Source organism: Scardinius erythrophthalmus (assembly GCF_964197995.2).
Source record: "Scardinius erythrophthalmus genome assembly, chromosome: 7".
Taxonomy (NCBI): domain Eukaryota; kingdom Metazoa; phylum Chordata; class Actinopteri; order Cypriniformes; family Leuciscidae; genus Scardinius; species Scardinius erythrophthalmus.
In genome coordinates, this window is record NC_138227.1 from 32,409,044 (window position 1) to 32,436,697 (window position 27,654).

General features: G+C 38.2%; 1 protein-coding gene across 2 annotated transcripts; it reads right to left on the reverse strand.

The window, feature by feature from the left end:
- Nucleotides 1-26,121, reverse strand: mindy4b (MINDY family member 4B). 2 transcript variants are annotated; one of them, XM_081371727.1, is made up of 12 exons: nt 25,546-26,121; nt 25,444-25,471; nt 22,731-22,907; nt 6,797-6,916; nt 4,908-5,002; nt 4,622-4,787; nt 3,925-3,990; nt 3,725-3,795; nt 2,925-2,997; nt 2,655-2,831; nt 913-1,093; nt 1-793 (listed from the first exon to the last, which is right to left on the reverse strand). In XM_081371727.1, the coding sequence occupies exons 1-12, from the start codon at nt 25,638-25,640 to the stop codon at nt 651-653; spliced, it is 1,392 nt and encodes a 463-aa protein (XP_081227853.1). In that variant the 5' UTR covers nt 25,641-26,121; the 3' UTR covers nt 1-650. The 2 variants fall into 2 exon arrangements, with proteins under 2 accessions (XP_081227853.1, XP_081227854.1); XM_081371728.1 differs by lacking the exon at nt 6,797-6,916 and having other exon boundaries at nt 76-793.
- Between the last annotated feature and the right edge of the window lie 1,533 nt (nt 26,122-27,654).

The window sequence follows — 27,654 nt, forward strand, 5'->3', positions numbered from 1 at the left end:
CATAAAACAAATCCTTTTTAATTAAGTGGTTTAGTCCAAATGTTCTGAAGATACACAATCGCTTTATACACTGAACATAATTAACTTAGGATTTTATTCACATATAAACATTGATAAGCATAAACAGAAGCTATATAAAAATAAAATAAACATGTTTAATGCCAGATAGGAATCAAAGACTTGCAAGGCTTTGAATTAAGATCTTGACTTAAATTGATAAACCCTGTAACTTGAGACATAAGCCTTTTCCTTCATGACTTGACACTTGACTTGAGACCAGCGATTAAGTCTTGAGACTTGATACTAGCAACCCACATCAGATCCAAATGAAAGGACAAAAACAGAGTATGGAAGCTAGATCATATAAACTATAAACACCAGAAAAGTGGTAGACATCTATGGGACGTGTAAACCAGATTTAAATATATTTCTGACAATCAAAAGATGTTACATATTTTTGGTTTTTCACTTTTGTTAAATGTTCATATGTTTAAATGGTCAAATGGGAAGGCTGTTATTCATGTTATTAATATTCAATTCGAAATTAAAAGTTAAAATTAAGCCAAAATTAAAACCAATATCAGCCTATATAATATGCTTTTAAAGGAGCATAAAACGAGAGGTGGGCTAGATATCAGGTGCAAACCTCTTCAGAAAAAAGGCACGGTCCCATTCCAGTCAATAACAGCACCCTCCCACTTGGTCCTAATGGTCATCTCCACAGATGGAAACTTTTTCTCTAGGTCTCCCTGAATGTCTTTATTTTCAGCCTCCCAGTGATGAGAGTGTGTATCTGAAATACAAAAAAAGCAATACAATGCAATACTATATTCAAAGTTTTGATTCACACAACTATATAACAGGCAGGCAGCATCAATGAGTAAGAAATATGGGTTTAGCTACTGACTGTACCTATGGTGAGCACTGTTGTGTTGAGCTGAGTCGGTTGGCCGTTGTAGAAGTAAAGCTGGAAAAGATGCTCCATCTTCCAGTCAGAGAGCAACGAACGGTTTGGGCTGAACAAAACACTGTAAGTGCCGTTGATGTTGCACACCCAGATAGGCAGCCTGGGGGTTTTCAGCATGCTGCCCACCTTAGGAAAAAAGGGATCCACTCAACAGAAGAATGCTTTTAAAATATCATGGATATAGTTATTATTTAGGTAAGACTTTACATTACTGTTCTTTATTGTACATTTATGTAAGGGAGGATAGCAAAATAAAGTAAACTGTGACATATTATACCCAAAAATTCCTCATACAGTGGACTACCAGTAAAATGTATAAAAATTTAGGACCAAAAATTATTCAGACACTTTGATCTGACCATGTCTTGCTTAAGTGTTTTTTCTTTAATTGCTAATGCGACCTTTTTACACCAAAGACTGAACAAAATTAAGCATTGCTTGGTAGTTGGTTTACCTAAATTGGTATTATCTAATTGTGCACTTAAATTTAACAGATGACAGCTGTTCAACCTAATTAATTTGTGAGACAGTCTAACAGAAGGATGGCCAAAACCAGTGAAATATCTACTGATTTGATAACTCTTGAGTTCATGTCGTATTTTATCACCATTTTCTAAACTATAGCTAATAAACCGATAATGTGAGAAATATTGAAGGTGTCTGAATAAATTTTGGTTTGACTGTATATATTTAGATTGAAGACTTATTTAAAACCTCCAAGTATGTCCATTTTCTTTTTTTCTTTTTTTACATTTACTCTTATCAGTGACATTTTTGAAAATAAGGTATTTCAAAAACTGATTAATAACCTTTTAACTCATTACCATTAAAGTGACTACTAAACCTAAAAAAATTGAAGCCTGATAAACATGCTCTAGTGTGCAAAGTCTAGTGTGTTCTTCAAAATTACATCTAAAGTTCATTTATTTTAAAGGTTCAAAATTGCAACTTCATTACAAATGTTTAATTACAAATATTTAAATATAGAATAACATTTACATTATTATATAGCATCAAGTATATTTTACTTTACCATAAATACTTGTCAATACATTTGGCAGTACACTTTAAACATTTCAAAGACAATAGAATTATGACAAAGATGTACTTTGAGAGTAATACTTGAGAAGTCCTACTTGAGAGTAATTACAATTGTGCATGTCTGCTTAAATAGGTCAAAGCTCTCTAAATTTCAGATGCATTTAATAGAAAATTAAACCATAATACATTTTCATTTAATTGCAATTGTCCAATAACATTACATTCATTATATTATTTCCACAAGTACTCTTTTTAAAAGTATTCTAAAGTCATTTGAGAACCTCTAGGGATCCATTTCAAGGTGCCTTAAATGATCTATTGTGTACTCAAGAATATCAGCTTCAATGGATCCATTTCTTACAGTATGTTCCTCAGAGAACTGCCCTTGTTTTTGAAGTGCCTAGAAATTCTCCAAAGGGTTTGATCAGTGTGGCTCAAGTATCTTGTCATTTACAGCATTTATTCTTAGGTTACCTAAGTTAAGCTTCTGCAAAGTTTGCAGAGAAAGTAAGATCAGGTGTCAAAGATGATGGGACAAAAACCCAGACTGTTCTGACAGAGAAGAAATACACTTCCATTTTCTGTACATGGGACAGGTGGAAAATCCCCCAGGCCCTCTAGAAAACACATAGGATGGGTACTGTACCAGGGGGAGCTGTGCATGCTTGACTTGTTCTCTGTTCCAGAGGAGATAGCCAACATGACTGCGAGTCAGAACCCCGTGGAGCGGGTGGGCGAGTGGTTGGTCTTTCTCATCGTTAAGTGACGTACCGTTGAAGACATGAGGGGAAGCACGGCCGGTCAACAGCAGGTTTAACAAAGCCTAATACATACAGAGACAATATGAAGCAATTAAATAGCTACTAAGAAGTCACAGGGACAAAAGACAAAAAAATAAATTAAACAAAAACTTTACCTGTCGACAAACAAAGTTCCCCAAGCTCAAATGCAAAAGATGAGTGGTGGTACAATCGAAGTCTGCTCGTATCCTACAAATTCAGAGACTATGCTTAATTCATTCACTCATTTCATTTAATTTTGAGGTAAAATCTTGAGGTATTTCTCTGACACTGGAGATATATGTTATAGTTTTTACCTTCAAGTGCAATTATTAACGATATTATTAGTGATGGTATTATTGATCCTTAAAAATATTTCCTAAATACTCTACCAATTCAAAAATTAGGCGTTGGTAAGATATTTTAATGTTTTTGAGAGATGGTATGCTCACCAAGGCTACATTTATTTGATAAAAAAAAAAAGTGATATTGTGAAATATTATTACTATTTTAATCTGTTTTTTCCCCCCTGATTTTTTAAAAGTAACTTTTTTCTAAGTATTTGGCACAGTGGCCTTATAGCCTTCGAGTTTGAGGCTTTTCATGTGTGTGTGTGTGTGTGTGTGTGTGTGTGTGTGTGTGTGTGTGTGTGTGTGTGTGTGTGTGTGTGTGTGTGTGTGTGTGTGTCATGTAATAGGGAGGGCTGGGGAAAGACCTGGCGACCTACCATGGAAAAAAATAATTTCCAAGAAAATTCATGGACAGTCTCTCACGCATGGCAAGAGATGGCCCACGAGTCGGATACGACTGAAATGGTTATTAAATGAAAAGTATTTACTGTCGCGTTTGATCAGCAAGGCTTTAATTTCTTGCTGAATATAAATAATAATTTATTTCAAGAATACTTTTGAAAGGTTATGTATTTCTGAGGTCATACCTGTCAATAGTCCTGGAGAAGACAAGGCTGTACAGAAAAAGTATAATTCCATGGCTTCCTTCTTCCTTAAACTACAAACATTCAGGTCAAAGTTCTTAATACAACATAAAGGCAAATTTGATGCATAATATAAAGCATTAATCAAACAGTATTTCCTAAAAAAAATCTAACAATAATTTGTAATAAATAAATTTACCCACACATTGGATGTGCTCACATATAAAAGATCTAACATCTTCTTTCTTTTTAAAGCTGAAAAGCTGCAACTGTGGAATAAAAAAAAAGACATTAAACAATTACAACATATTTACAGTGTTTGGTAAAGTTACTTTTAAAAAGTAATGTGTTGCAATATTGCACTACGCCCAAAAAAGTAACTGTGTTACTTGGTTACTTGTTGCATTACTTTTTCTCACCTGGGCTGGACTTGCTTGTTAATTTTTGAATAACAAAAAAAAAAAAAAAAAAAAAAAAAAAAATTCTATTTTTGGCTATATAAAAGGCCCTTTTACACCAAAAGTGAAATGGCGCAGGAGAAGAAAGTTCAACACTCTTACTTCAACATAAAAAAAAGAGAAAACACAAATGTGAATTTTATCTAAAGCAATTTTTGCTTAGTATAGACATTGCTTAAAAAAGTGACATTAAATACATAAAGGATATTTGTGTTATTAAACATTTGATTATTGCAGGTTTGCTTAATAGTTTGCATTTCACTGTTTTTATTTATTTTGAGTGATACTGAATGTGTTTTTGTGCAAGTGAGAGTAAATGCATGTTCACATTTAGTCTAGAACTACAATAAATCATCATGTTCACACAATTTACTGCATTACTTTACTTGTTACTTGAAAAATGTAATCTGATTACATAACTCACATTACCCCCAACACGTACCCTCTCTGTGAAGCTGTCCAGTTTGTAGTCGAGGTGGGGGGTGAAACAGCGCTCTGACGTGACCAAGGAGACTGTAGCCGTCTGCTCCTCACCAGCTGTCCATAAGATGTCAGCTAGAGCGGCTGCCAGCGCCCTCCTCTGCTCCTTCTCCCCGACCTCCAGCAGACTGAGAGAGAGAGAGAGAGAGAAAAAATGCAAGTTGTTCCTCAATGAAAATCTGAAATTTTCCCCTCTGCTATAATTATATTCCATACAAAAAGATACAAACTTGACACCAAAAACAAACCTTTGCATTGTGCACGCGGAGTTCCCTGGCTGGTTGAAGAGCAAGCATTTAATAATATGAGCCTGAACCACCATCTGAATAGCACTGGCTCCTCCCTGCAAGAGAACAGCCAGAGAAAACACTGTTTGGGCTCACATTTTGTAAATTTCTCTTTCAAATGATCCATGTTAGTGAGTAATTTCTACATGATAAATTATTTTAAATGTTCTTTTTCTCATGTCATTACAAACCCGTGGGTAACATCCAATACAAATAAAAAAAGATAAGTTAAAATATTCTGCCTAACTTCTAAATTCATATGGGTTTGGAACGACCTGAGAGTGACAATCACAGAATTTTCAATTTTGGAAGAACATTCCCTTTACCATCACTTCATACCTTTTTTTTTTTTTTTATAAAATAATACTTTTAATTATTAAGGTTGCATTAAACTGATTGAAAGTGACAGTAAAGATATTTACAATATTACAACAGATTTATGTTTCAAATAAATGCTGTTCTTTTGAATGTTCTCTTCATCAAAGAATCCTGGAAATATGTATCCTGGTTTCCACAAAAAAGTTTTCAACAGTTTTTTCTAATCATATTATAGTGATTTCTGAAGGATCATGTGACACTGAAGACTGGAGTAATGAAGCTGAAAATTCCACTTTACCATCACAGGAATAAATTATATTTAAAACATATGAATATAGTAAATGCATACTTGTGAGCATAAGAGACAGTTTTAAATGGTATGCAACACTAAGTGTTCACTTCATGAACCATTTCATGAGCAATGTAAGAGTTTTTTTGTTAAATTTGCAATCGTTTGATGGAGAAAGTTCATCTTGAACCATTTGCTGGAGGGCTATTTATATAATTGTGCTTTCTCGTAGTATCCTAATGCCAGTGTGTAATCTGCTAATGAATGGTATGCGCCACACTTCACTACCTGAGGATAATGGGAAACATATTTACTTAGTGTACCAGTGATCTGTGGTTAAAAAAAGTGGCAACATTTCAAACTCATTATACAATCATGAGGTGGCGGGAAGTGATGCAGTATTCAGACAATGGTGTCGGGCCAATCAAACAGAAACATACTGAGTCATGGCTTCACCATGAAAAGAGGTGATCTACCAAAGCTCGTAATACAACCCTTCTTCACTTATATAACTTGCAGTTCTGGCAAAGGGGAAGTAACTTTATTAACGTGATCATGCATAAGTGATCATCAACTGTCTCAAGTTTGTGCTTTACTAGAAGTCTTTTTCCATTTCCAGCATTAGCAGGAATTTTGAGAACTTCTCAGCACTCTTAAGTTCAAACTGCGTTTAATATAAATTTAAACTATTTATTTAATTTTAACTATTTATTAAATTTATTGAATTGTAAATAGCATGCAATTAAGTGTATGAAGATTTAATTTTATTTCATATTCTTTTAAAGTATATTATTTCCGTAATAAGAATGTTTACTTCTTTTTTACAATGTTAACACATTGTACACTGATTCCTGGTCTGTGATCTATTTTAAAGTGGATTTTTGACACATTATCATAAATAGTATGTATAATGTTTTTTATTACGGAGCCCTGTACTAAATTATTGCAAATGTATATCATTGAAAATTTATCTCCAAACATTCCTTTTACCATTTTCATTATAAGTCGTCGTCCAATTTTGTTTCATAATGTTTTCCATTTGCCAATTTTTTCTAGGTATACACTTTCCCCTCACTAACACACTTAATGAGAAAGGTGAACATTTGTGTCTTCATCAAGTAATTTAATATGAATTTTCAAATCTGAATGTTTTAAAACAATATCCTACCAGTTTCCAGTGGTTTATAGCCAAAACTATGACAATAACAGATAAATGACAGATAAAGTTCAATCTCATACTCACCCTCTCAGTCTCCAGAGCATATGACGTATCAGAGAAAGGCTCACGAAAATTGAAGAATGATTTCTTCCACTCGTAGTTGAATATATGGAAGGTGTTCCCAAATAAAATACTTCTTAAACTCTGTATGAGTGATAAAGCAAAATCAAATGTCAAAATTATAATAAAAATGTTTTAAAACGTAGTACATTTAGTTATTTACTTAGGCCTTATTTAGATAAAAATCATAATTACATTTATTTCTATAGCATATTTAAAAACAGCACATGTTGGCCAAAGTGCTTTGCATAAACAGCTTAGACTAGTCTTACAAGTTAGTCCTTTTTTTTTTCTTTAAGACTGTTAATGAGTCAGTAACATAAAAACGTAGATTAGTCTAATTTGATACCAAAAAGTAAGACTGATTACCCAACACAGTTAGTTGGTCTTAAGATACAAGTCTTAATGTAATGGCAATGTTCCCTTTTGTTCCCAGACGCTATGGGGACGCGCCCTCGCGGAACACAGTGTTTGAGGCACGTGTACAAACACGCCATTCTAGCTCTCTGTGCCACTAAGCAAGTGGACTGCTCTACTGGCTGAGCCATGGTTGCTATGTTGGTGATGGAGAGGCATCTGTGGTTTAATTTTTTTCAGGGATCAAGGAATCAGATAAAGCAGTCCTCCTTGATGCCTGTCTGGCCCTCGGGACTGTTTGGCACTGTTTGGATATACTTTGGGAAGTATATCCCTCGCCGGGTTCAGGCCCCTCCAAAATCATCTACGCCCTGCCCAGGATCAAGTTCCTGGAGAGAAGATCAGAAGGCAAGTGTGGCTACGAGGAGAGGCGATGTGATGGGAGAAAGCCACACACATATTTTTTCATTCTCTTATATTGTCTGTGCTCTTTCAAGGAATGAGTTCCGGGGGAGAAGAGCAAAGGCGAGTGTGGCTAAAGGTAGCTTTCCTTCTGAGGAACTGGGAGCGAAGAGAAACAGTAATAGAGAAGCCACACACAAAGATCTGGGTGCTGTGGAAAAAAAGGAAAATTATTGAGTTGGGCAAGGCCCAAGCTCGCCCCCTTTTCACCTCCTTCAGGTTTGGACATTAAGTGAGGTTATGCTCCATCTCATTGCCCATATTGTAAGATGTGGGTCATGGGCTTAGCTGTGGCCTCGTCTATTTACTGGTAGCTCAGCTCTCTGGAGTCTAGACTCTTCTGGAGCATGGCTCGGACTCGTTTAGATTCCTTTTTTGAGCATAGAAGCTTCAGGACCTTCTTAACACTGTTTCGGAGCAATATGTTGCAAGGGTACTGCTCGCCCATTGACACTAGGGCTGTAATCTCCCAGTCGATTAGTCGATTATTTGGTCGATACGTTCTTGCTCTACCAAAATTCTGATTGGTCGATTTTTTGCCGCATTAATTTCATTAGTTTTGCCGCTTTCATTTCATCAGTTTTTACCTATTTTTTTTTACAGTCTATGGTTTTGCCGCGTTCATTTCATCATGTGGAAAGCACTAATTACTAATGGGGGTGTTTTCAGAGCACCCCTGTTTCACAGGTAACAGTCTGTCTTCAGAACACCCCCCTTGTTTTCACTTCTTTTGGATTAGCCCAACCCACTGGAGAAGAGAGACAGATTGAAGAAAGTAGGCTGGTTTGCTGAATATTATTACTTGATCTGGTTTGTTTAATAAACATTCTTTTTTTATTATAGTGGACGTGCCTTTTGTGTTTAAGAGTAAAAGCTTTAAGTTAATAGTCTATTCATGTCTCAGCCGTGAAGCTGAGCTCCTATGTTCAGCCTCGCTCTGTGCGAGCTGCAATGAAATGATAGTGTCTGTCAGTTATTATAATACATTTGACAAAAACAATTGTCTAAATTATGTTGCATATTCCTCAAAAGTTCTTGTGATGATGATATCACTAGTTGACAACATAGTACTATTTTCGGAAATCATATGATATTGCGCGCAGATGCACGTGATGCAACGCTGCAGAGCCGACAGACTCGTGTGTCAGACTCATTTCAGTGCAAAATAATTAGGTCAAAAACATTTAATATACTGCAAATAGCCTACTAGTTTTTTATGTTTATTTATAATTCATTTAGGTGGACAACAAGGCTACCGAGTACTGCGCACACTGCGCAGCTAATTAATGTAACGTTCTTTTTTTCCCCTAACGTCATTTTTAGTAGATTTTTAGTCGAAAATTTCAGGACTTTAGTCGACCAAGATTTTCTTTGGTTGATTACAGCCCTAATTGACACTTTAATGGCTTAGGTCTCCGAGCTTACTGCTTAGGTTGTTAGTTTGAGAAGTACAAGCAGGTATTGGTAAGCATGCTTGTGGTATGGCGTCCCCATAGCATCAGCAGCTGACGCAGCGTCTTGTACCCTTGAAAGGAAATATGTCTAGGGTTACGCATGTAACCCCGGTTCCTTGAGAAGGGAACGAGACACTGCGTCACGCTACCATGCTTCAGGGATGCCCGCGCGTTTTCCTTTAGATGATGCGAATTTGATGATGTGTTCACAGGTTCCCTTCTTATACTCTGGGCTGCACCTTGCAATGTCATCACACTGCATCTGCCATTGAATAGCGTGTCTCAGACACCGGGTCCCATGAGGAACATCCCCATAGTGTCAGCAGCTGACACAGTCTCATTCCCTTTTCAGCGAGCCAGAAGGTTCCTTAACCAAATATTTTTCGTTATTGACAAATTTTTTAAGCAGTGATGGAAAAAAAGGACATCCATCATTTTGATAGATTACGTTGAGGGCAATCTATTGTAGTTTGTAACTAATTCCCACTTCTGTCCAGTTGATGACAATTGTGCATATTCATTGGCAAAATGTGTGTGTGCCTTAATGTCTGCCCAAACTTGAAAAAGGCTTCAATCAACTTTAAGAGGAGGGTGCATGGAATAACTCAAAGCATTGAATTCTTCTTCATCAAATCAATTTATTGAAAATCTTTCCACAATGACTTGATCTTCTTGTTTCAATGAATATCTCAGATGCTTAGCTTAATAACCTATATAGAAAGACATATAAATATATGAGTCACTACACAGAGTATAAATAAATGTACATTCAGAGATATTAAAAGTACAATATTGTTAAACTATTTGCGGTTTATATAGCAGCTTGTAAACAGCAACAACAATGTAAAATCAAATACACCTAGTGCACATGTTCAGTTAGCATGCTAGATGCTGAATGCTAGCATCAAACAACTTTCAAACACAATGAATATTTGTCCTACCAGTAGCACTCCAAGTTGATGAATACATTTGGCTTTTCCCAGTAGTCTTTGAACAACTCAATTGACTCGATGCTGATTTACCAATCTTTCTCATTTGATTGTGTAATCTCCAAAATCCACCAGTTTAGGTAGGAGAAGAATATCCACTGCTCAAAGATCTCAGCATGCTGACAATCACACACACCTGGTCCTTTGTACCATGTGGAGTTTCAATGGCCAATCAGCTTCCCTGGTTGTTCCAGCAACACTGTGCTCACAGCCAATAGGCTGCACCCATTTTGATCTCAATTCTTTTAATTAAACAATGATGAATATTTATTTCTCCCTCTTTCCTTCAATTTCAGATTTAACTTAACACCTCCCACTTGAGCTCCTGGTCAACTGACCCAAGGAGGTCACACACTTCTCGCCTGAAATTTCTTTTACTGTTCTTCAATGGGAATTAGAACCACCAAGCGTCTCACATCCCTATGCAGAATCGTAGCTGGGATCTTATCAACAAGCTTCTTTGCTGGTTTGACATTCTTGGCTGTTTCTGCTTGGTTTGGTTTAACAATCGAGACAGGATAGCTGGGGAATACTCTGACCATTACATCTCTTACGGTTCCTTTCTTGTCTGCATTTATACTGACGACTCTGGCCATCTTGTACTGACCTCTTAGAGCATTCTGGTCAGCCATCCATACCACATCTCCCACAGCAATATTCCGTTCTTTAGTATGCCACTTGTTTCTTACAAAGAGGTTCGGTCCTGCGAGCTGACACCAACTTCTCCAGAACTTGTTGACTTCTTCCTGGATGATCCTTAGTCTTTTGTATGGATAGCCTTCATACTCAAACCTTCCTTGATCCCCTCTTTTTCCAGTACGTCCCAGGAGAAGAGAGTTTGGACTTATGTACTCCACGCAGTCTTCCCGACTTTGTGTCCTGGCATCAATAGGTCTTTCATTGACCAAATTGGTTGCAGTGTAAAGAAAAGTTTGAAATTCTCCCCATGACATACCACCATTACAGCCTAGATTCTGGAGGGCTCGCTTCACCAGACGGACAGCTGCTTCTGCTGCTCCATTTCTGTGAGGGGAATCTGCCGGATGAATTTTCCAAGACCACTCTGTACCATTCTTGGCTGCCTCAATCTCTAATTTTACCCCGTATTGTCGCTCTAGGAACTTATGAAGATCTTCAAGAACAGGCTTGGCCCCTATGAAATTTGATCCCGAGTCTGACCACAGTTTCCGGGGATGTCCCCTTAAAGCTGTAAACCTTTGGTATGCCATCAAAAATCCTTCTGTTGATTGGTCACTGACAACATCAGTATGGATAGCTCTTGATGCCATACAACAGAAGACAACTCCCCAAACTTTGAGCCCCACCCTTTTCTTTACCTCATCTTTTACCAGATATGGTCCAAACAAATCCAGGGTTGTGAACTCAAATGGCGCAGCTGGTTCAGACCGCTCTGGTGGAAGGTCTCCCATAATCTGTTGGCATTGCTTTGACCTTGCCTTTCTGCAGGTCACACAGTAGTCTACAGATTTCTTAGCTAGTCTGCGGCCTTTTACAACCCAGGCTTTCCTTCTCATTCTCAACAAAGTTCCAGCCACTCCTTCATGGTTTACTTGATGAGCTTCCTGAGCCAAAAGTGTAGACACATATGCATTATATGGTAAAATAGGAACAGCAGTTTTGTTCTCATTGAAGATCTGAATTCTTCCTCCACAAAATCAGTCCAGAATTTCCATCCTTGTACACTGCCAACCTACTAAGGGTAGTATCAGGAAAGACCACATTCTCTTGGGCTGCTAGAAAGAGATCTTCAAGAGCATCCTCCTGTTCACCTACTGTCAGGATTGCTTCATTGACTCTTCCTTCCAAAGACTTTACCTCCCACTTTGATGAACCCGAGGTCTTAGTTCTTATCTTCAGCCACTTCTTGACAGCTCGACGCACCCAAGCAGTAACTCTGACCAGTCTGGACAATTTGCTGAATTTTTCAACATCAAGTAACTTGCTTGCTACTGTGCCGTCAGACATCCTTCCTGATGGAACAATCATATGCTTTTCCTTTTGATTTGCAGAAGTGCCTGGATCTGCAATGAGGATATTACCCTTCTCTCCATCCTCATTAACTCTCACTTTAGTTTTCTTCAGGAGGTCTGAGTTTTGCTCTTTTTTGGCCAGACTTCTGGTTAGTACTGCAGAGAATGCCTTTCTCTGCAGTTTGTTAATAGCTTCTCTTGCAGCAGTTGCAACCTCAGCAGCTGACTTAATTGGCCAATCCTCTACTGGCCACTTCAAGAACACAGAACCTTTCTGCCATGTAGAATCTTGGTTTAGGCCTTCTGGACTACCTCCCCTTGTTATAATGTCCGCAATGTTCAATTCGCTTGGGATCCACCACCAATCCTTAACAAGCGTAGTTCTCTGGATCTCTCCAATTCTGTTGGCAAAGAAGGACTGGTAGCCATAGCTAGCCCGCTGAATAGCTCCCAAAACTGTTTGGCTGTCCACCAGATGGAACCATCGGTCAATCTCCACTTGAAAATGTTTTTCAATATACCTTCTCAGTCTGGCTGCATAAACTGCACCACACATTTCAGCCTTGACTGCTTCCCCTTTTTGATCCAAAGGAGTCAATTTGGCCTTGGATTCAACTAGCCTCACCTCAATTCCTTGGTCTGTTTCCCACCTAAAGTATATTACAGCTCCATAGGTCTTATCGCTTCCATCAGAGAAGGTTATTCCCAACGGTTTGCCTTTCCAGCCTCCAGGTGTTAAGCCTCTGGGAAACGTTATCTTGCTTAGCTGAACATACTCTTCAAACATTTGAATGGCTTCTTCTCTGAGGTTTTCTGACAATGGTGTATCCCATGTATCTTTGGTCAAATTCCCACGTCCTACCTCCTGAAATGCCCTTCGTACAAGGATGGCCTCTTTCTGCTTTACCGGTGTGACCAGGCCAATAGGATCATACAGTCCAGCCACCTGACTGAGCAGCTCTCTTCTAGTCAGAGGATTAGGGGTTTTGGCCCTGACCTCCTCTCTAAGGAGGTTTTGTCCCATTCTCATTTTCTTTTTTCGCTTGGAGAAGTTAATTGATGTCATGATGTAAAGTTTATCTTCTTCTGCCAGATACCCAACTCCAAGGGCCTTGTTGTCTTTATCCCTCAACTGGTTTGGAAGTTTTAGGATTCTGTTTTCTGCTGTTGATTCTGACTCACCATCACCAGGCTTCCAACTTTGTCCTGACCGAACCCAGTGCTTCAAGAAAAACCCTCCAGCTCTTAGAATCTCCTCGACGCCTTCGGTTACTTTGTCCAGCTTTTCCTGATCATTGTGGGAAGTTAGAATATCATCTACATAACTATCCTCTTCGATGACTTTGCGCTCTTCATGCAGATGAGAGAACTTTGCCAGTTTTGCAGTTTCACGCATGGCTAACTGCGCAATGCACCCTGCTGGTCGGTCACCGATGTTAACTCTGGTGATTGCATACTCTTCTATCTCCTTACTCTGATCACCTCTCCACAGAAACCTATGTAGATGCATTTCTCTCTCCTCCAGCCATACAGAGTTGTACATCTTCCGGATATCTCCTAGGACAGCATAAACTCCTCTCCTAAACCTTAGGAGGACAGCTCTGATTGGATTAAGAAAATCTGGGCCTTTCAGAAGAAGATCATTTATACTCACTCCTTTAAATTTTTGACTGCTGTTCCATACCAAGCGCACTGGAGTCGTAACTGAGTGAGGATTTGGTGCAATCAGATGACTCACATACCATACAGGTCCATTCCAGGAAGTAATCATATCTTCAGTGAGCTTGATTGCTGCTCCGCGCTCCACCATTTCATTAATTTGAGCTGCATAAGCGACTTGCCACTCTGGTTCCCTCTTGAGCTGTCTTTCTGTTCTCAGGAATGTTGCCTCTACTCCCCCTCTATTATTAGGAAGGGAAGCTGGATCTTCAGTCCAGGGATATTTTGCATGCCAATGAGGAGACTTGCTGTGATCATCACTTTCTAGGTAGGAAAGACACTCTTTTATAACCTCGAGTTCTCTTTCCTCTGCCAATGTCATCTCCTTACCACCTGGCTGACAATTTCCACAGCGACAAGATCCACACATTGGTTCACAAGCTGCCCCAATGCTGTCCCACTTCCACCATTCCAAGAACTCACGGTTGGTAACAGCAATGTTTGTCTCAGCTCTGGTTTCTTGAAGTATCTGGACTGACTTAGACATCACTTGCATTTCAGGTCCTCCCACTTTCTCTTCATATTTTGTTGCAGCTGTTCTCATTGAGCGAGCGAAATGCGTTTTGGACTCATATGCAGCTATGTTAATTTCCTCAAATAAGTCTGGATGAGCTCCGCCTACTGTCTTTCCCAAAGGACTGTCCCATAAGACAAGATCCCCCACAACCTTCACTCTTTGTGGGGCTAATCTCCCTTCTCGATGGCTAATCAGAAGTTCAATCTCTTTAGGTCTTACCAACTCTTCAAGCTTGACTTCTGGGAAGAATCTCTGCAATTGCTTAGGTTCGATGACTTTATGCACTTTAGCAATTTCCTCCAAGCCGTAACAGAGAAGCTCATGTGCTCTTTCTTTGTCCTCATCAGTCTTGACTCTGACTCGAAGAAGATATCGCTTGGTTTTCACCTTGATGGCCATTCCAGCAACTCCATGCACTATCAGTGTGACATCTTCGCTCCTTAACCTCAAACGTTCTGCAGCCTTGTGGGTAATATAGTTGGTATCTGATGCAAGATCTACCAAAGTTCCAATCTTCTGCCCTGCATTGGCTGTTACTTCCATGAGCATCATAATGACAGGTAGTTCTTGTACCCCACTTTCCTTTAGAAGTCCAACTCTGGCTTTTCCAGTGCAAGTCACTGTTGCAGTTTTGTTGGTGAAGGCATTTCTGCACCTCTCAGCAAGCTCTGGGGAAAGTTCAGCTAGAAGTTCCTCTTGCTCTGCTGTTAGCACATTTATCTTCCTACTGTCCTTTCCAAACCTTTTCTCACTCCCACTCGTGAATTCTCTTCTTGGACAGAGAAAATAATGATGATCTGGGACATTTTCTCTTCTGCAGTCTCTATTTTTACACAAGAATGTGTCTCTACAGTCGGTGTTACCTTCATGACATCCAAGGCACTTCTTGCATGCTCCAATCTTCCTCAGAGCAGCTTTCTTTTCAGCTAGCTTTAGCTCCTTAAACTTCTTACAGAAGAAAATCTTGTCCTTATGATTCACAGCTCCACACACAGCACACCCAACGTCAAAATCTCTCTTTGTGGTTCTAGTAGATGCATGCTTCCTCTCAAATCTATTTTCAGATCTATCTACCTTGTCGGTGATTCTGAGCTGTTCGAGTTTTTCAAGAACATTTTCCTGTTTCCTCAAAAACTTCAACAGGAGGTCAAAGTGATTCTCTGGAGTCACACCATTGTCAGAGTCAATCATGAAGAAAAGCCAGTCCCTTTTTACAAACTCAGGGAGTTTACTCTCAATAGACTTGATTACGAGAGGGTTCTTAATTGCACCAATGTTCCCAAGATCTGTCAGGTCAGATAGAGCTTTTTCAACAGTCTGGATCAAGTCTATCACTTTTCTGGGTTGATTGCCCTTCACACCAGGAATTCTTTCCAGTTCTTCAATAATTTCCATGGCAATTGTTACCTTGTTGCCAAATCGATTTTCCAGCACTCTAAACACATCCTCAGTAGTGCTATAACTTGACAGCCTTAAGTCCTTGACAATTCTGTCATCCAAACTGTCCAGGAGCTGGATTTTCTTGACCTCTACCGATCCAGTTGGTTCACCTTGTTTCTGCAAACTTTCCCAATCCTTCTTCCAGCGGAAGAAATCTCTCTTGATTCCATTAAATCTAGGCAAACTAGTTGGTTTTATTCTCACAACTGGTGTCATCGGCATAGTTTGGGGAACTGTGTTTGGGTCTATAGAGCTTGCAAATTGAGAACTTCTTTCAGCATTACGTGCAGTAATAAACTCACTGTTTCTTGAAACAAGTGCATTATTTTCTACTTTTAACTGCTTTACTCTTCCCTCAAAGTCCTTCTTCTCTCCTGTAGGAATCCATCGCTCCCAGCTGGATAGAGTTTTAACTGCTCTACTCAAGAGCCTCTCCAAGTGAATTAGTTGAACTTCATATCCTTCACAATTGACACCAGCAACAGGTATTGAAGCACAGTGATTACAAGCTTTCTCAGCTTCATGGACTACAACAGTCAATTCCTCTTGGCCGTACCTCTGCCATAAGTTAAATTGGACCATTCTCCGCACCTCTTCGAGCTTTGTCTCACAATCATTAACAGTCTTCTCAACATCTGTTGTCTGCTGCATTTCAAGTTCTACTTTCTCATCACTCTTTGCTTTAACTTCCAGCTCTGCCAGCAACCCCATGGTGTAGTCATCATTCGCATCAAAAAGTGCTCTTGCACTAGAAGAGAGTTTCTGGAATTCCTTCCGAAGTTCAGATTCAATCATTTGACTTGACTCTCGAATGAGAAAGTTGGCTTGCCTTGTGAAACACATCTTTGCAGTGGTTCTCTCTCTTTTAAGTTGATCCACCGTTTTCCCCAAAGCTTCTTCTGCCATCTTTATCTTCAAGTCTCAATGATACGTCTTCTTAAACAACTCAATTCTCTGATGACTTGTTTTGACAATGTTGATTCTTGTTTTGCACCAGCTTTATTATTTGGACCTTCAGAAGCCTTTAATCTTCTTATCCACAAGCGTTGGTTATTAAGTGTCAAGTTCTCAGGGTTTCTTTGCCTTAATGTCTGCCCAAACTTGAAAAAGGCTTCAATCAACTTTAAGAGGAGGGTGCATGGAATAACTCAAAGCATTGAATTCTTCTTCATCAAATCAATTTATTGAAAATCTTTCCACAATGACTTGATCTTCTTGTTTCAATGAATATCTCAGATGCTTAGCTTAATAACCTATATAGAAAGACATATAAATATATGAGTCACTACACAGAGTATAAATAAATGTACATTCAGAGATATTAAAAGTACAATATTGTTAAACTATTTGCGGTTTATATAGCAGCTTGTAAACAGCAACAACAATGTAAAATCCAATACACCTAGTGCACATGTTCAGTTAGCATGCTAGATGCTGAATGCTAGCATCAAACAACTTTCAAACACAATGAATATTTGTCCTACCAGTAGCACTCCAAGTTGATGAATACATTTGGCTTTTCCCAGTAGTCTTTGAACAACTCAATTGACTCGATGCTGATTTACCAATCTTTCTCATTTGATTGTGTAATCTCCAAAATCCACCAGTTTAGGTAGGAGAAGAATATCCACTGCTCAAAGATCTCAGCATGCTGACAATCACACACACCTGGTCCTTTGTACCATGTGGAGTTTCAATGGCCAATCAGCTTCCCTGGTTGTTCCAGCAACACTGTGCTCACAGCCAATAGGCTGCACCCATTTTGATCTCAATTCTTTTAATTAAACAATGATGAATATTTATTTCTCCCTCTTTCCTTCAATTTCAGATTTAACTTAACAATGATCTTGTATTGTCTCATCTTTGTCACCGCTGCATACAGTACAGTTGCAAAAATATCTCAGCAGCTGAGTGTGAGAAGTTTCTTCAAATGGCCAAATAGTTGTGATATTGTTAATGAAGGTGAAAAAAGAGGAACTGATGCAGTGGAGGATGAAGGATAAAGAGACAACATTTATCAGACACCGACAGCTGTTACGGAGCAACCAAGCGGCAGCAAGGAGGTCGGGAGGGAGTAGGAGTTCACGTGGCTGAGGAGGGAAGGTGGCAATATGTTCTGCGACATCTGTAGAAAAACTAACATGAGTAACGGATTTGTCCGATGGTGCACGAGGATGCAGAAATCAGCTTTGAATGATCACAAAGGAAGCCATAACCACATCAAAGCTTCACGGGTGGTCAACCAGAGCGTGGCAATGGTCAAGCACATCGAAAAATCCCAGGCTGCCTGTAACAAGGCATTACAAACACAGTTTAAGGTTGTGTTGTATATGGCAAATACAAACACCCCAACCACCTATATCCTAACCTAATACACCTCTTACAGTCTGCTGGGTGTCCAAACCTGAACAGTGCACACACGTACACCCACCACAACACTGTCAGTCAGATGGAGAAGGCTATAGCAATGACCATAAATAGCACTGTGGATGATCACATCGCCAACAGCAGATACTTCAGGATAATAGTTGAAACAACTAATATCACAGTTGAGAAAATGCTGATCACATACTGTACCTGGCACTTCAGCAGAGAGAGAGCTTGAAACTGTGTTCATTGGAAATCATGTAATACCCTCTGGCACTCCAGAATGCATCACAACAAAAATAAAAGATGTGTTGTCAGGCCGTGGTGTAGCTATGGATCGGGTAGTGGACTGGGAAGTGATGGAGCGAATGTGATGCTGGGTCGAAAGGCCTGAGTTGCGCAACATCTTCGTCAGAATGACTGTCCCTACCTCATAAATCTTCACTGTGGTGCGCAATCTGGCTGTCGGTGATGCCTTCAGAGGTGTGCGTGAAATGGATGCATATGTCACCACTATTACTGACATACATGTATAAATGTATTACAAGAATTTCCCAATTCGAACAAACCGATTAAACACCTAAACAAAATGGAGGAACACGACATGTTGAGCCTAAAACAACCATCGGCTACATGCTGGCTGTCATTGGAGAGGGCAGTTAAGGGCATACATGCCAACCGGGTTTCTCTGGTACTGGAGTTGAAGGAGGAGGAAAATGCAAGAAACTGCCCAGTAGATAGAAGTATTAGAAAGTGCATCCAAACATACACATTCCCTGCCCTAACTCACCTGTTGTCTGATGAACCGGATGAATCTTACGTTCCAAAAAGATGATGTTAACAACATCTTACACAACTAACCTGTTTTGAACATGACCCTTGCTAGCCTAGAGGACTTGATGAATGGGCCAGGTGAGACAGAATTCAACAAGGCATTCTGTTCTGTGGCATTACGCTGACAAAGGCAGAACTTTTCAGTTTTGCGCACAGAGTCGATCGTGGAGCTCACCAAATCTATCAGAAAAAGATTCCTTTTTGAGCATGTGGGTCTCAGAGCACTGTACTCAATGCATTTTGATATCCAGGCGCTGACAGCGCATTGAAGAGCTTTGGGCTGGATGCTTTGGAGCACGTCTGTGACCACTACGGGACGCAAAGGGGTGCAATTGCGCCACTGGTGCAGAAGGAGCACATGCTGCACGATTTCCTCTCGGTGAAGCGAGTGCGTGCAGGATCGTGAGTTAGTCCTGCAAACTTCTGATCACTTCCCCAAAATTTTGGCTGAAGTGGTTCCAGTAATTTCGGTCTCCAATATGGCAGCAGAGTGCGATTTCAGCCTCCAGAACAAAATTAAAACTGTCACGAGAAGTCGTCTTTCCAAGGCAAAGACGCAAAATTTTATGACAATTGCCTCTGCATCAGTCTTGAGTTATGAAGTTATGATCAGGCAACATCTTTAGGACCCGCGTTGATATTAGAAAAGCTCCCCAACGCTGGAGACACCTAAGCAGGAAGGCCTGAACACGGACGCTGAGGTTGCTTTGTTTCTGCTCTATACACGAGTAACATTGGTTTTTCTGTTTCACAGAACCAAGATATGCTTTTGTTGTAGCCTAATGTTAGCTATAGTAACAGGACCGTTTTGAGTGTCATTGTTTGTCTGGAGCTGCTGTGCTGCTGCTGATTTATTTTTCACAAAGCATTGTTTTGCTTCACTTGAACTATGATAAAGAGTCAACCACTCTTGCATTTCATGTTCATGCATTTTAGAGGCTGAATGTTAGTTTGGGTTGATTTCAAATATGAACAGTGTTTCTCAGAAATCGCTTACTGCACCTTTAAACTCTGTGAAGATCTTAATGGTCTAGACTCTAGACTCTAAAGCAGGGGTCGGCAACAGCCAAAACTGGCCGGCCAGCAATAATATCTGGCCCACGCCAGCAGCCAGATTATTTTGATAGCGGCTGATTCTGAAATAGATCTGTCTATCTATCTGCAACAGTTACTCACAATCACTTCGTCTTTAGTGATTTTGCCTTCAAAATAAAAGTATGAGAACGTTTTTGAAGCAGTGTTTTAATTTTAAATAATAAAAAAAAAAATCTGTGGATCGCTAGACACACCTCTAAAATAACCATCAGGATATGTCTACTATATTCTTTGCAAACAGCGACAACTTTGTTGCAGATAAGACACACCAGCTTTGCATTCACTAAACTAGGTAGGATGAATGCATAGTTGTCTTTCCATTCTATTTTGTATGCCCTATTTTCACTGTCAACTTTCCTCTTTAGACTCTTTGATAGTACCATTTTCTCTCATCAGCTAGCTTGAATGTTAACATCACTCTGCATACGATGTAGTAGCGTACCTCCAGCACGCAAACAATAATAATGTTTTTTTTTTTAAATGCAGTTTAGTACGTGAGGGTGCCAAGGAATAATTCTAAGTGTAAAAGTAGGCTACGTCAAATAATTATAACAATAAGTTAGGCTCCATTGTGTACGCAAATTAAAATGATACACATTTATTATTCACAATATGGAAAGAGGAAATAAAAAATAGCTTGTTAAGAGCGTGACTCAAACATGCCATGACATCACATGTCTTATGTAATCCGTATGTGCATTTCTCTCTATAGACGAGTTCACTACTGTGGCCGGTCACTATTGAAGCCGACACTGACACAGAAAACACTAGTTTATTAATAAACAATTAAAATGTCTCCTTGCCATATTTGAAACATTCATAATCATTACTTTTGCCAGTTCTTTGTGACAGCTTTTAGGTGCGTAATTGGCAGCGTCACCCTCTGGTTACATGAACGCGTCGCATCAGCACCGTCCGAAAACATGGGGATTTCTTTAGACAATAATTGCACAACCTATTCGATATTATATAATTAAATCAACTAATCGAATATTTGAAAATCATGACTCATCCCTAGTCACTACTGCTTTATTAATTTATCCAGTGTAAAACCCTGACACCGCCACACAAATGTGGCTTTTTGTTAATGGCTGTCCTATATGAAGGTAAAAGAGTAGCAAAACTCGAGAGCACGTAGATGTGAATTTGAGAACTTGTACGCGAACATTTACACTCACAGTGCACAAGTTAGTTTTACATCTAATATATCACGAAAAGAGTAGCAAAAAGTCAAGGCGAGAAATTTGAAATTGCAGTGACAGATTTGAGAAGTTGCAAGTGCCTAATTGAGGTTGTACTGCGAATGTGGAATGTAAGATTAAATGCAAATATATATTACAAGTTTGTGTCTGTCATTGTATTTCTGTGAATGGCATTTTACACATTTGTGACTACTTGTCTGCAGCTTCAAATTCAGAATACAGGTTTGTGACTATTGTCTGCGAGTGCAAATTTCAACATTCAACAGATTTTTATTTGACAGGTTTTCACATTGGAGCTGTGAGTGTAAATTTTAGCATACAAGTACAAATAGATTTTGTACAAGTTCTCAAATTCACATCTACATGCTCTCGAGTTTTGCCACTTTTTTTTTACCTTCATAGTCCTACTACAGGATTTAACACAGAGTAACAGCTCACTACCAGTTACAAAAGACACTGTAACAGTCTGTCACAGGCAATTCTAGTTGCATTTTTCATCAATTCATTTCTTAAATTATCCTTTGACTGTGTTCTGGGCCGCCATCTAGTGGCAATTTTTTTTTTTTTGGCCGGATGCCAAACTTACTTGCCGACCCCTGCTCTAGAGTCTAGGATGTATTCTGCTGAAGAAGTTCAGTAATATAAGCCATTTAAACCCTTATATAACTGATAGTAAAATCTTATATATTGAGCCAAAGGAGGAATGCTAACACAACTCCCAAAAATCAACACGCAGATTCAGCTATTGAAATGCGTTTTGTAATATAATGATTTAATTTAAATATCTTACAATCAACATTTTTTTTATATTTTATGGATTTTTGAAGAAAAGGTGAAGAAAATATTCAATATATTTAAAGGTTGTAGGGTACTTACTGGCCAAATTAAAAATAGCCCAGCCCCAAGTTTCACCCATGTTCGGTAAATCTACCAAAGCGGAATAAGCAGTAGTTACTACACTACCGGTCAAACTTTTGGAATAATAAAGATTTTTAAATTGTCTTATACTAATTAGGCTGCGTTTCTTTTATCAAAAATACAGTAAAAACATTAATAATGTGAAATATTTTTACAATTTAAAAGAACAGTTTTCATTTTCAATACATTCAAAATGTAAATTTATTCCTGTGATCAAAGCTGAATTTTCAGCATCATTACTCCAGTCTTCAGTGTCACATGATCCTTCAGAAATCATTCTAATATATTAATATGATGAACATTTGAGACATCTTTCAAAAACATACAAAAATCTTAATTACTCCAAACTCCAGACCAGTGGTGAATGTTTATTCTAAAACGCCCACAATAACCTGATCTATTGCTTGAAGTCCTTATAAATAAGTCATGAGTCTATATCCCGTCTTTTGTCTTCGGTGCATGCACACATACACACACAGCACAAGTCTGTTGTGAGACACATGGGAGGCAAGAGAGCGAGGGTCAAGTGACAGGGTCATGTTCCACAACTCACCACTGCCAGCTCTGGTGACACTGGTTGCCCACCCAGACTTGGAGACACTGCGAGGGTTTGAGGTATGGAGTACGGCACTGTGAACAGGTTGTTTGGTGCACTGACGTGATGGGCTGAGGTGGCAGGTCTGGATGAATCGTCACTGTCCTCATCAGCTTTGATCTTCTCACTAGGTCTCTGTACACGTGATGAAGAGCGTGAACATTTAGCAGAACACTGCGCTTAGCAAAAACAAGTCTAGTGAAGAAACATGATTACAAAATTATAATACAATATATATAAAAAGTGAAAATCTGCAGTTGTTACAGAAAATTGTACCTTCGAAGCATTCCAAAAAATTGTAATAATTAAGATTTTTAAAGAAGTATATGCTCACCAAAGCTGCATTTATTTGATCAAAAATACAGTAAAACTATAAAATTGTAAAATATTATTACAATTTAAAAGAGTAGTTTTCTATTTGAATATGTTTTAAAAATGTAACTTATTGCTGTGATCAAAGCTGTGTTTTCAGCATCATCACTCCAGTCTTCAGTGTCACATGATCCTTCAGAAATCATTCCAATATGATGATTTGATAATAATCAGAAATGTTTCATGAACAGCAATGTTGAAAACAGTTGTGCTGCCTTATATATTTGTGGAAACGGTGATGTATGTTTTCTTTCATAAATAGAAAGTTGAAAAAAAACAGCTTTTTGAGTACAAATCACTTTTGTAACAAATAAATTTCTTTACTGATACTTTTGATCAATTTAATGTGTCCTTGCTGAATAAAAGCATGCGTTTGTTGTAAAAATAAATCTTACATAATGCTGAAAAATCAGCTTTGATCACAGCAATAAATTACATTTTAAAACATTCAAATAGAAATCTGTTCTTTTAAATTGTAATCATATTTTACAATACTTTAGTTTTTACTGTATTTTTGTTCAAATCTGTTTGCATAAAAGAGTTCTTTAAAAAATACTAATAATTTTTTACAACTTTTGACCAGTAGTGTATATTAATATACATCTTATTGCTTTCTCTTTATATTCTCACCCTCTTCCTGAACTGTGAGCACAGCTTTTCATAGAAAACTTCAATATTAACATAAATCCCAAAAGCACTGAGTTACTAATTTTAGGAATAGGATGATACCACCAGGTTTGAGCTGAATGAGCCATCAGCGGATCTGAACTCACATCTTGGCTTCTCTTCACTTCCTCTTGAAGAAGCTCTATGTAGCTCAGTCTGGAGTGCTGCAAACTCTTGATGGTTTGCAGAAGGTCCTGATAATCCGTCATGACTGCTCTACATGCACTGTACTATTGCATGCAGATTCGATTTCACACATGGCATTAACAATATGCCTTCCAGTTAATGTGGTACCAAAGCCACACAGCTCTCCTCCAGTCTGTGATACTGAGTTTGTTGAGAGGATGGCAGTCACACAGGCACATGCATACACTCGTCTGATTGGCTGACTGTATGTCATGGGAGAAATGACATGCAGCCACCTGAGAGCACAGTGTCGGCAGTATCAATTATAGAAAAATCAGACGGAACCACATGAGAAGGACATTGACACAGGGTACGTTACATTTCCGACTGCAAGACTTAGGGGATATTCACACAGATATGGCCTGCATTAAAAACCAACTGCACAACAGAAGTATTAAGACACATTTTTAAATGTGTAGCCGTTTAAAAGGAATAGTTCACCCCAAAAACATTTCCAAACACTTGTGCCATTTCAAAATGCATTACTTTTTTTCTCTCTCAAAGAAAAGAGGCTACATTTGTAGAACGTCATTTATATTCCAATGTACCATCCCAGCTTACAAAAATGTTCTAAAAACGTTTTGCTTACGTTCCCATTAAGTTTTGAAAATGTTATTTCGGAATGTTCTGAACATCCTAAACGTCCAGTAAAAAAAAAAAAAAAATCTTGGTTATGCAAGCGTTAAGGGAAGGGAACATTCCCTTTTATCATTTTGCAAACATTATGGGAACATTCCTTTGAAAATTTCTCTAAACAAAAGGTTACATTTTAAAAAGTGACGTAGTTATATTGTGCTCATATAAATACTGTAATATTAATTAACTACATGAACTAATAAGAGAGTTACGGTTAGGGTTTGGTTTAGGGTTAGTTACTTGTATTATACATAATCTACTGTTCTTACTACTAGAGTAAGTACATGTAGAGTAACTACGACACCTTACAATAAAGTGTTACCAAACAAAATGTAAAAAAAAAGAAGAAAAGAAGAAGAAAAGAAGCTTTCCATGAACAAGTTTTTGTGTTAACGTTTTGAGAACATTAAGGGGTTAAAACCCAATAACTTAGAACGAACGTTCTATTAGCCTACCGTAACTGGAATAATGTATGTAGGCTATAACTTTGAGAAATCTGTTTTGATATTTCTTTTTGAGGCTTGACATCTTCAGTCACCATCAATTAATGAATGGGAAATATTGGCTACATCTTAAAACATTTTCTTTTTGTGTTTCAGAGAAGGCAAGTCATACCAATTTGAAACGACATTAGGGGGGAATAAGAATAAATGATGACAAATTTGTCATTTTGTAAACTTTTAGCTTGCTGTAGAAAATGAAACGCTTGTAGCGCAATAGACTTAGAAACGAAATTCACCAGTCACGCCACGAATAAATCATCCTGTGTCGTCTATTAGAAATAGAAAACAACAAACACCGTCAGACTTACTTTAACATAGCCTTGTCGCAAGTCCAACCTGTAAGGTAAAAACAGGTTAATGGATGGTCTCTGGGCAGCAGAAGGAGAGAGAGCCCGTGCGTATCCTCCTACCCGCGGGAGTTAAAGATTTCTCTCCATTCATCCAGTTCCGCGATCTGCTGGAGGATTTCATCCAGTTCACCGCTCGCGTTCACATCAGCGTTCATCTGCAGGTGACAGGGAACATCACATCAGCGTTTAGTTCGAGTCCTATAACTTTCCTGACTCGAGTACAGTGGGATTCCAGGTCAAACAGTCAGTCTCACGGCTCCCCCGGGTTCACACAACAAAAGATTAAATGGAGACAATCGCCCGGTTGTCTACAGACAGAACGCGTTCTGGCGTTTTTCTCTGAGCATCGTGTTTTAACACGGCGTACCAACAAAACACGTCTTCTCGAGAACACTGTTCAGTTCCGTTGCGCTCAGTCCTTTGTGAGCGCGTTAATGTGCATAAATGGAATGATAGGCTACTGTACACTTTTAATATGGTTATATAATATTCCCTATATTTAGTAGTAGTACCCTAGTACTTTTGTTTGTGAACTATTAAGGTTGTGGTAATTAGATAGCAGGTGTTTCAGTACAGGGTGGTGCATGGGAGCGCGGTCGAGACGCCGGTGTTGTTACGGTTTTAACTGGTGTCCGTGTTAACTAACTGGTGAGTTCTTGCGCTTAACCCCAGCTGTGAGACGATCGGGCGCAGATTCGTCAATTCCGTTACAATCAAACTTTCTCACTACGTAATGTTGGTATTGTTGTGTAAAAAGAAAAAAGAAAAAAAAAGAAAAAAGGGATTTCATTACTTTTTACAGCAAAAGTAGGCTACGTTTAATAAAAAAAAAAAGGTCTTAAAATCCTCGTCGTTTCGGGATTCGAACTCGAAAATGCTATGATTTGCCTCTAGGCGAATTATCTAATTGAGCTATTTGACACCTAATTTAATTTTTGTCGTAGGCTACTTGATATCTAAATTATTCACAATTCTTCTGTGTTTCATTACTAATAATAGTGTTACATTCTAATTTACTAATAATAGGATAATACAGAAGTTGTCATACATTATTTAAAATATCATGCCAAAGGTGATTGAAACAAGGAAGCAGAAATTGTAATGTTTTGCAGAACTCTTGCATTTGTTGACACAATGTTACTTCAGCTTCCAAAATATTCATATATAACTGCAAGGAGACAATGTGTGTGTGTGTGTGTGTGTGTGTGTGTGTGTGTATATGTATATATATATATATATATATATATATATATATATATATATATATATATATATATATATATATATATATATATATATATATACATTTGCCTCCTTGTTTTTATATACCTACATTCACAAAGAATACTCTGTTCAAAATCATTGCTTTTTGCATACAGTGACATCTGCTGATCCATTGTAGAAATTAGCGCTATATAGTTTATTTTAGTACTAGTGGGAACATGCATTTTGCATTTGGAGGATGTCTACCAGTAGATTATGCATCAGATATTATCAAAAGAAAAAAAATGCAAATGCTGAATCATGATTACCATGCTTTCTGGTTAACCAACTGAGACAAATATGACTGTGTTCCGGAAATAAAGCAGTGATGTGTGAAAAGATTGAGGGGTCATGTTTTTGCTATTCCAATAATATGTAAAAGCAAGTGAAACAGATATATGTTGAAAACTTGCCATATTTGTTTCAGCTTATTCTGAAACATAAGCTAATACATCAGAATAAACATTAAAAACAATTAAATCATGGTTGAATCACGGCTCCGTTTATGTTTTTCATTCAAACCTTTTTTGGTAACACTTTACAATAAGGTCTCATTTTGTAACATTAATTAATAACATGGACTAACTATGAGCAATATATTCTTACAGCATTTATTAATAATTTGTTTTTAACAAATGAAACCTAATTGTAAAGTGTTACCAACTTTTTAAAATTATTTTGAACAAAAGGTTGAGCTGTGAATTCTGTCTTGCTTTAATTTAAATATATTTCCTTTGAGTCTGTACACTGTAAATAAATGTCAGATTCGCTTGAAAATTGGGTCAACCTAAATCTGTCAGACAACCACAGACCAACAAGTTCTTCCTGCCAGTACAGCATTTCATTGACACTGCAATGCCAGATGTTTGAAAAGCCTACCTTATCTCTTCTTTACCAGACAGCTTG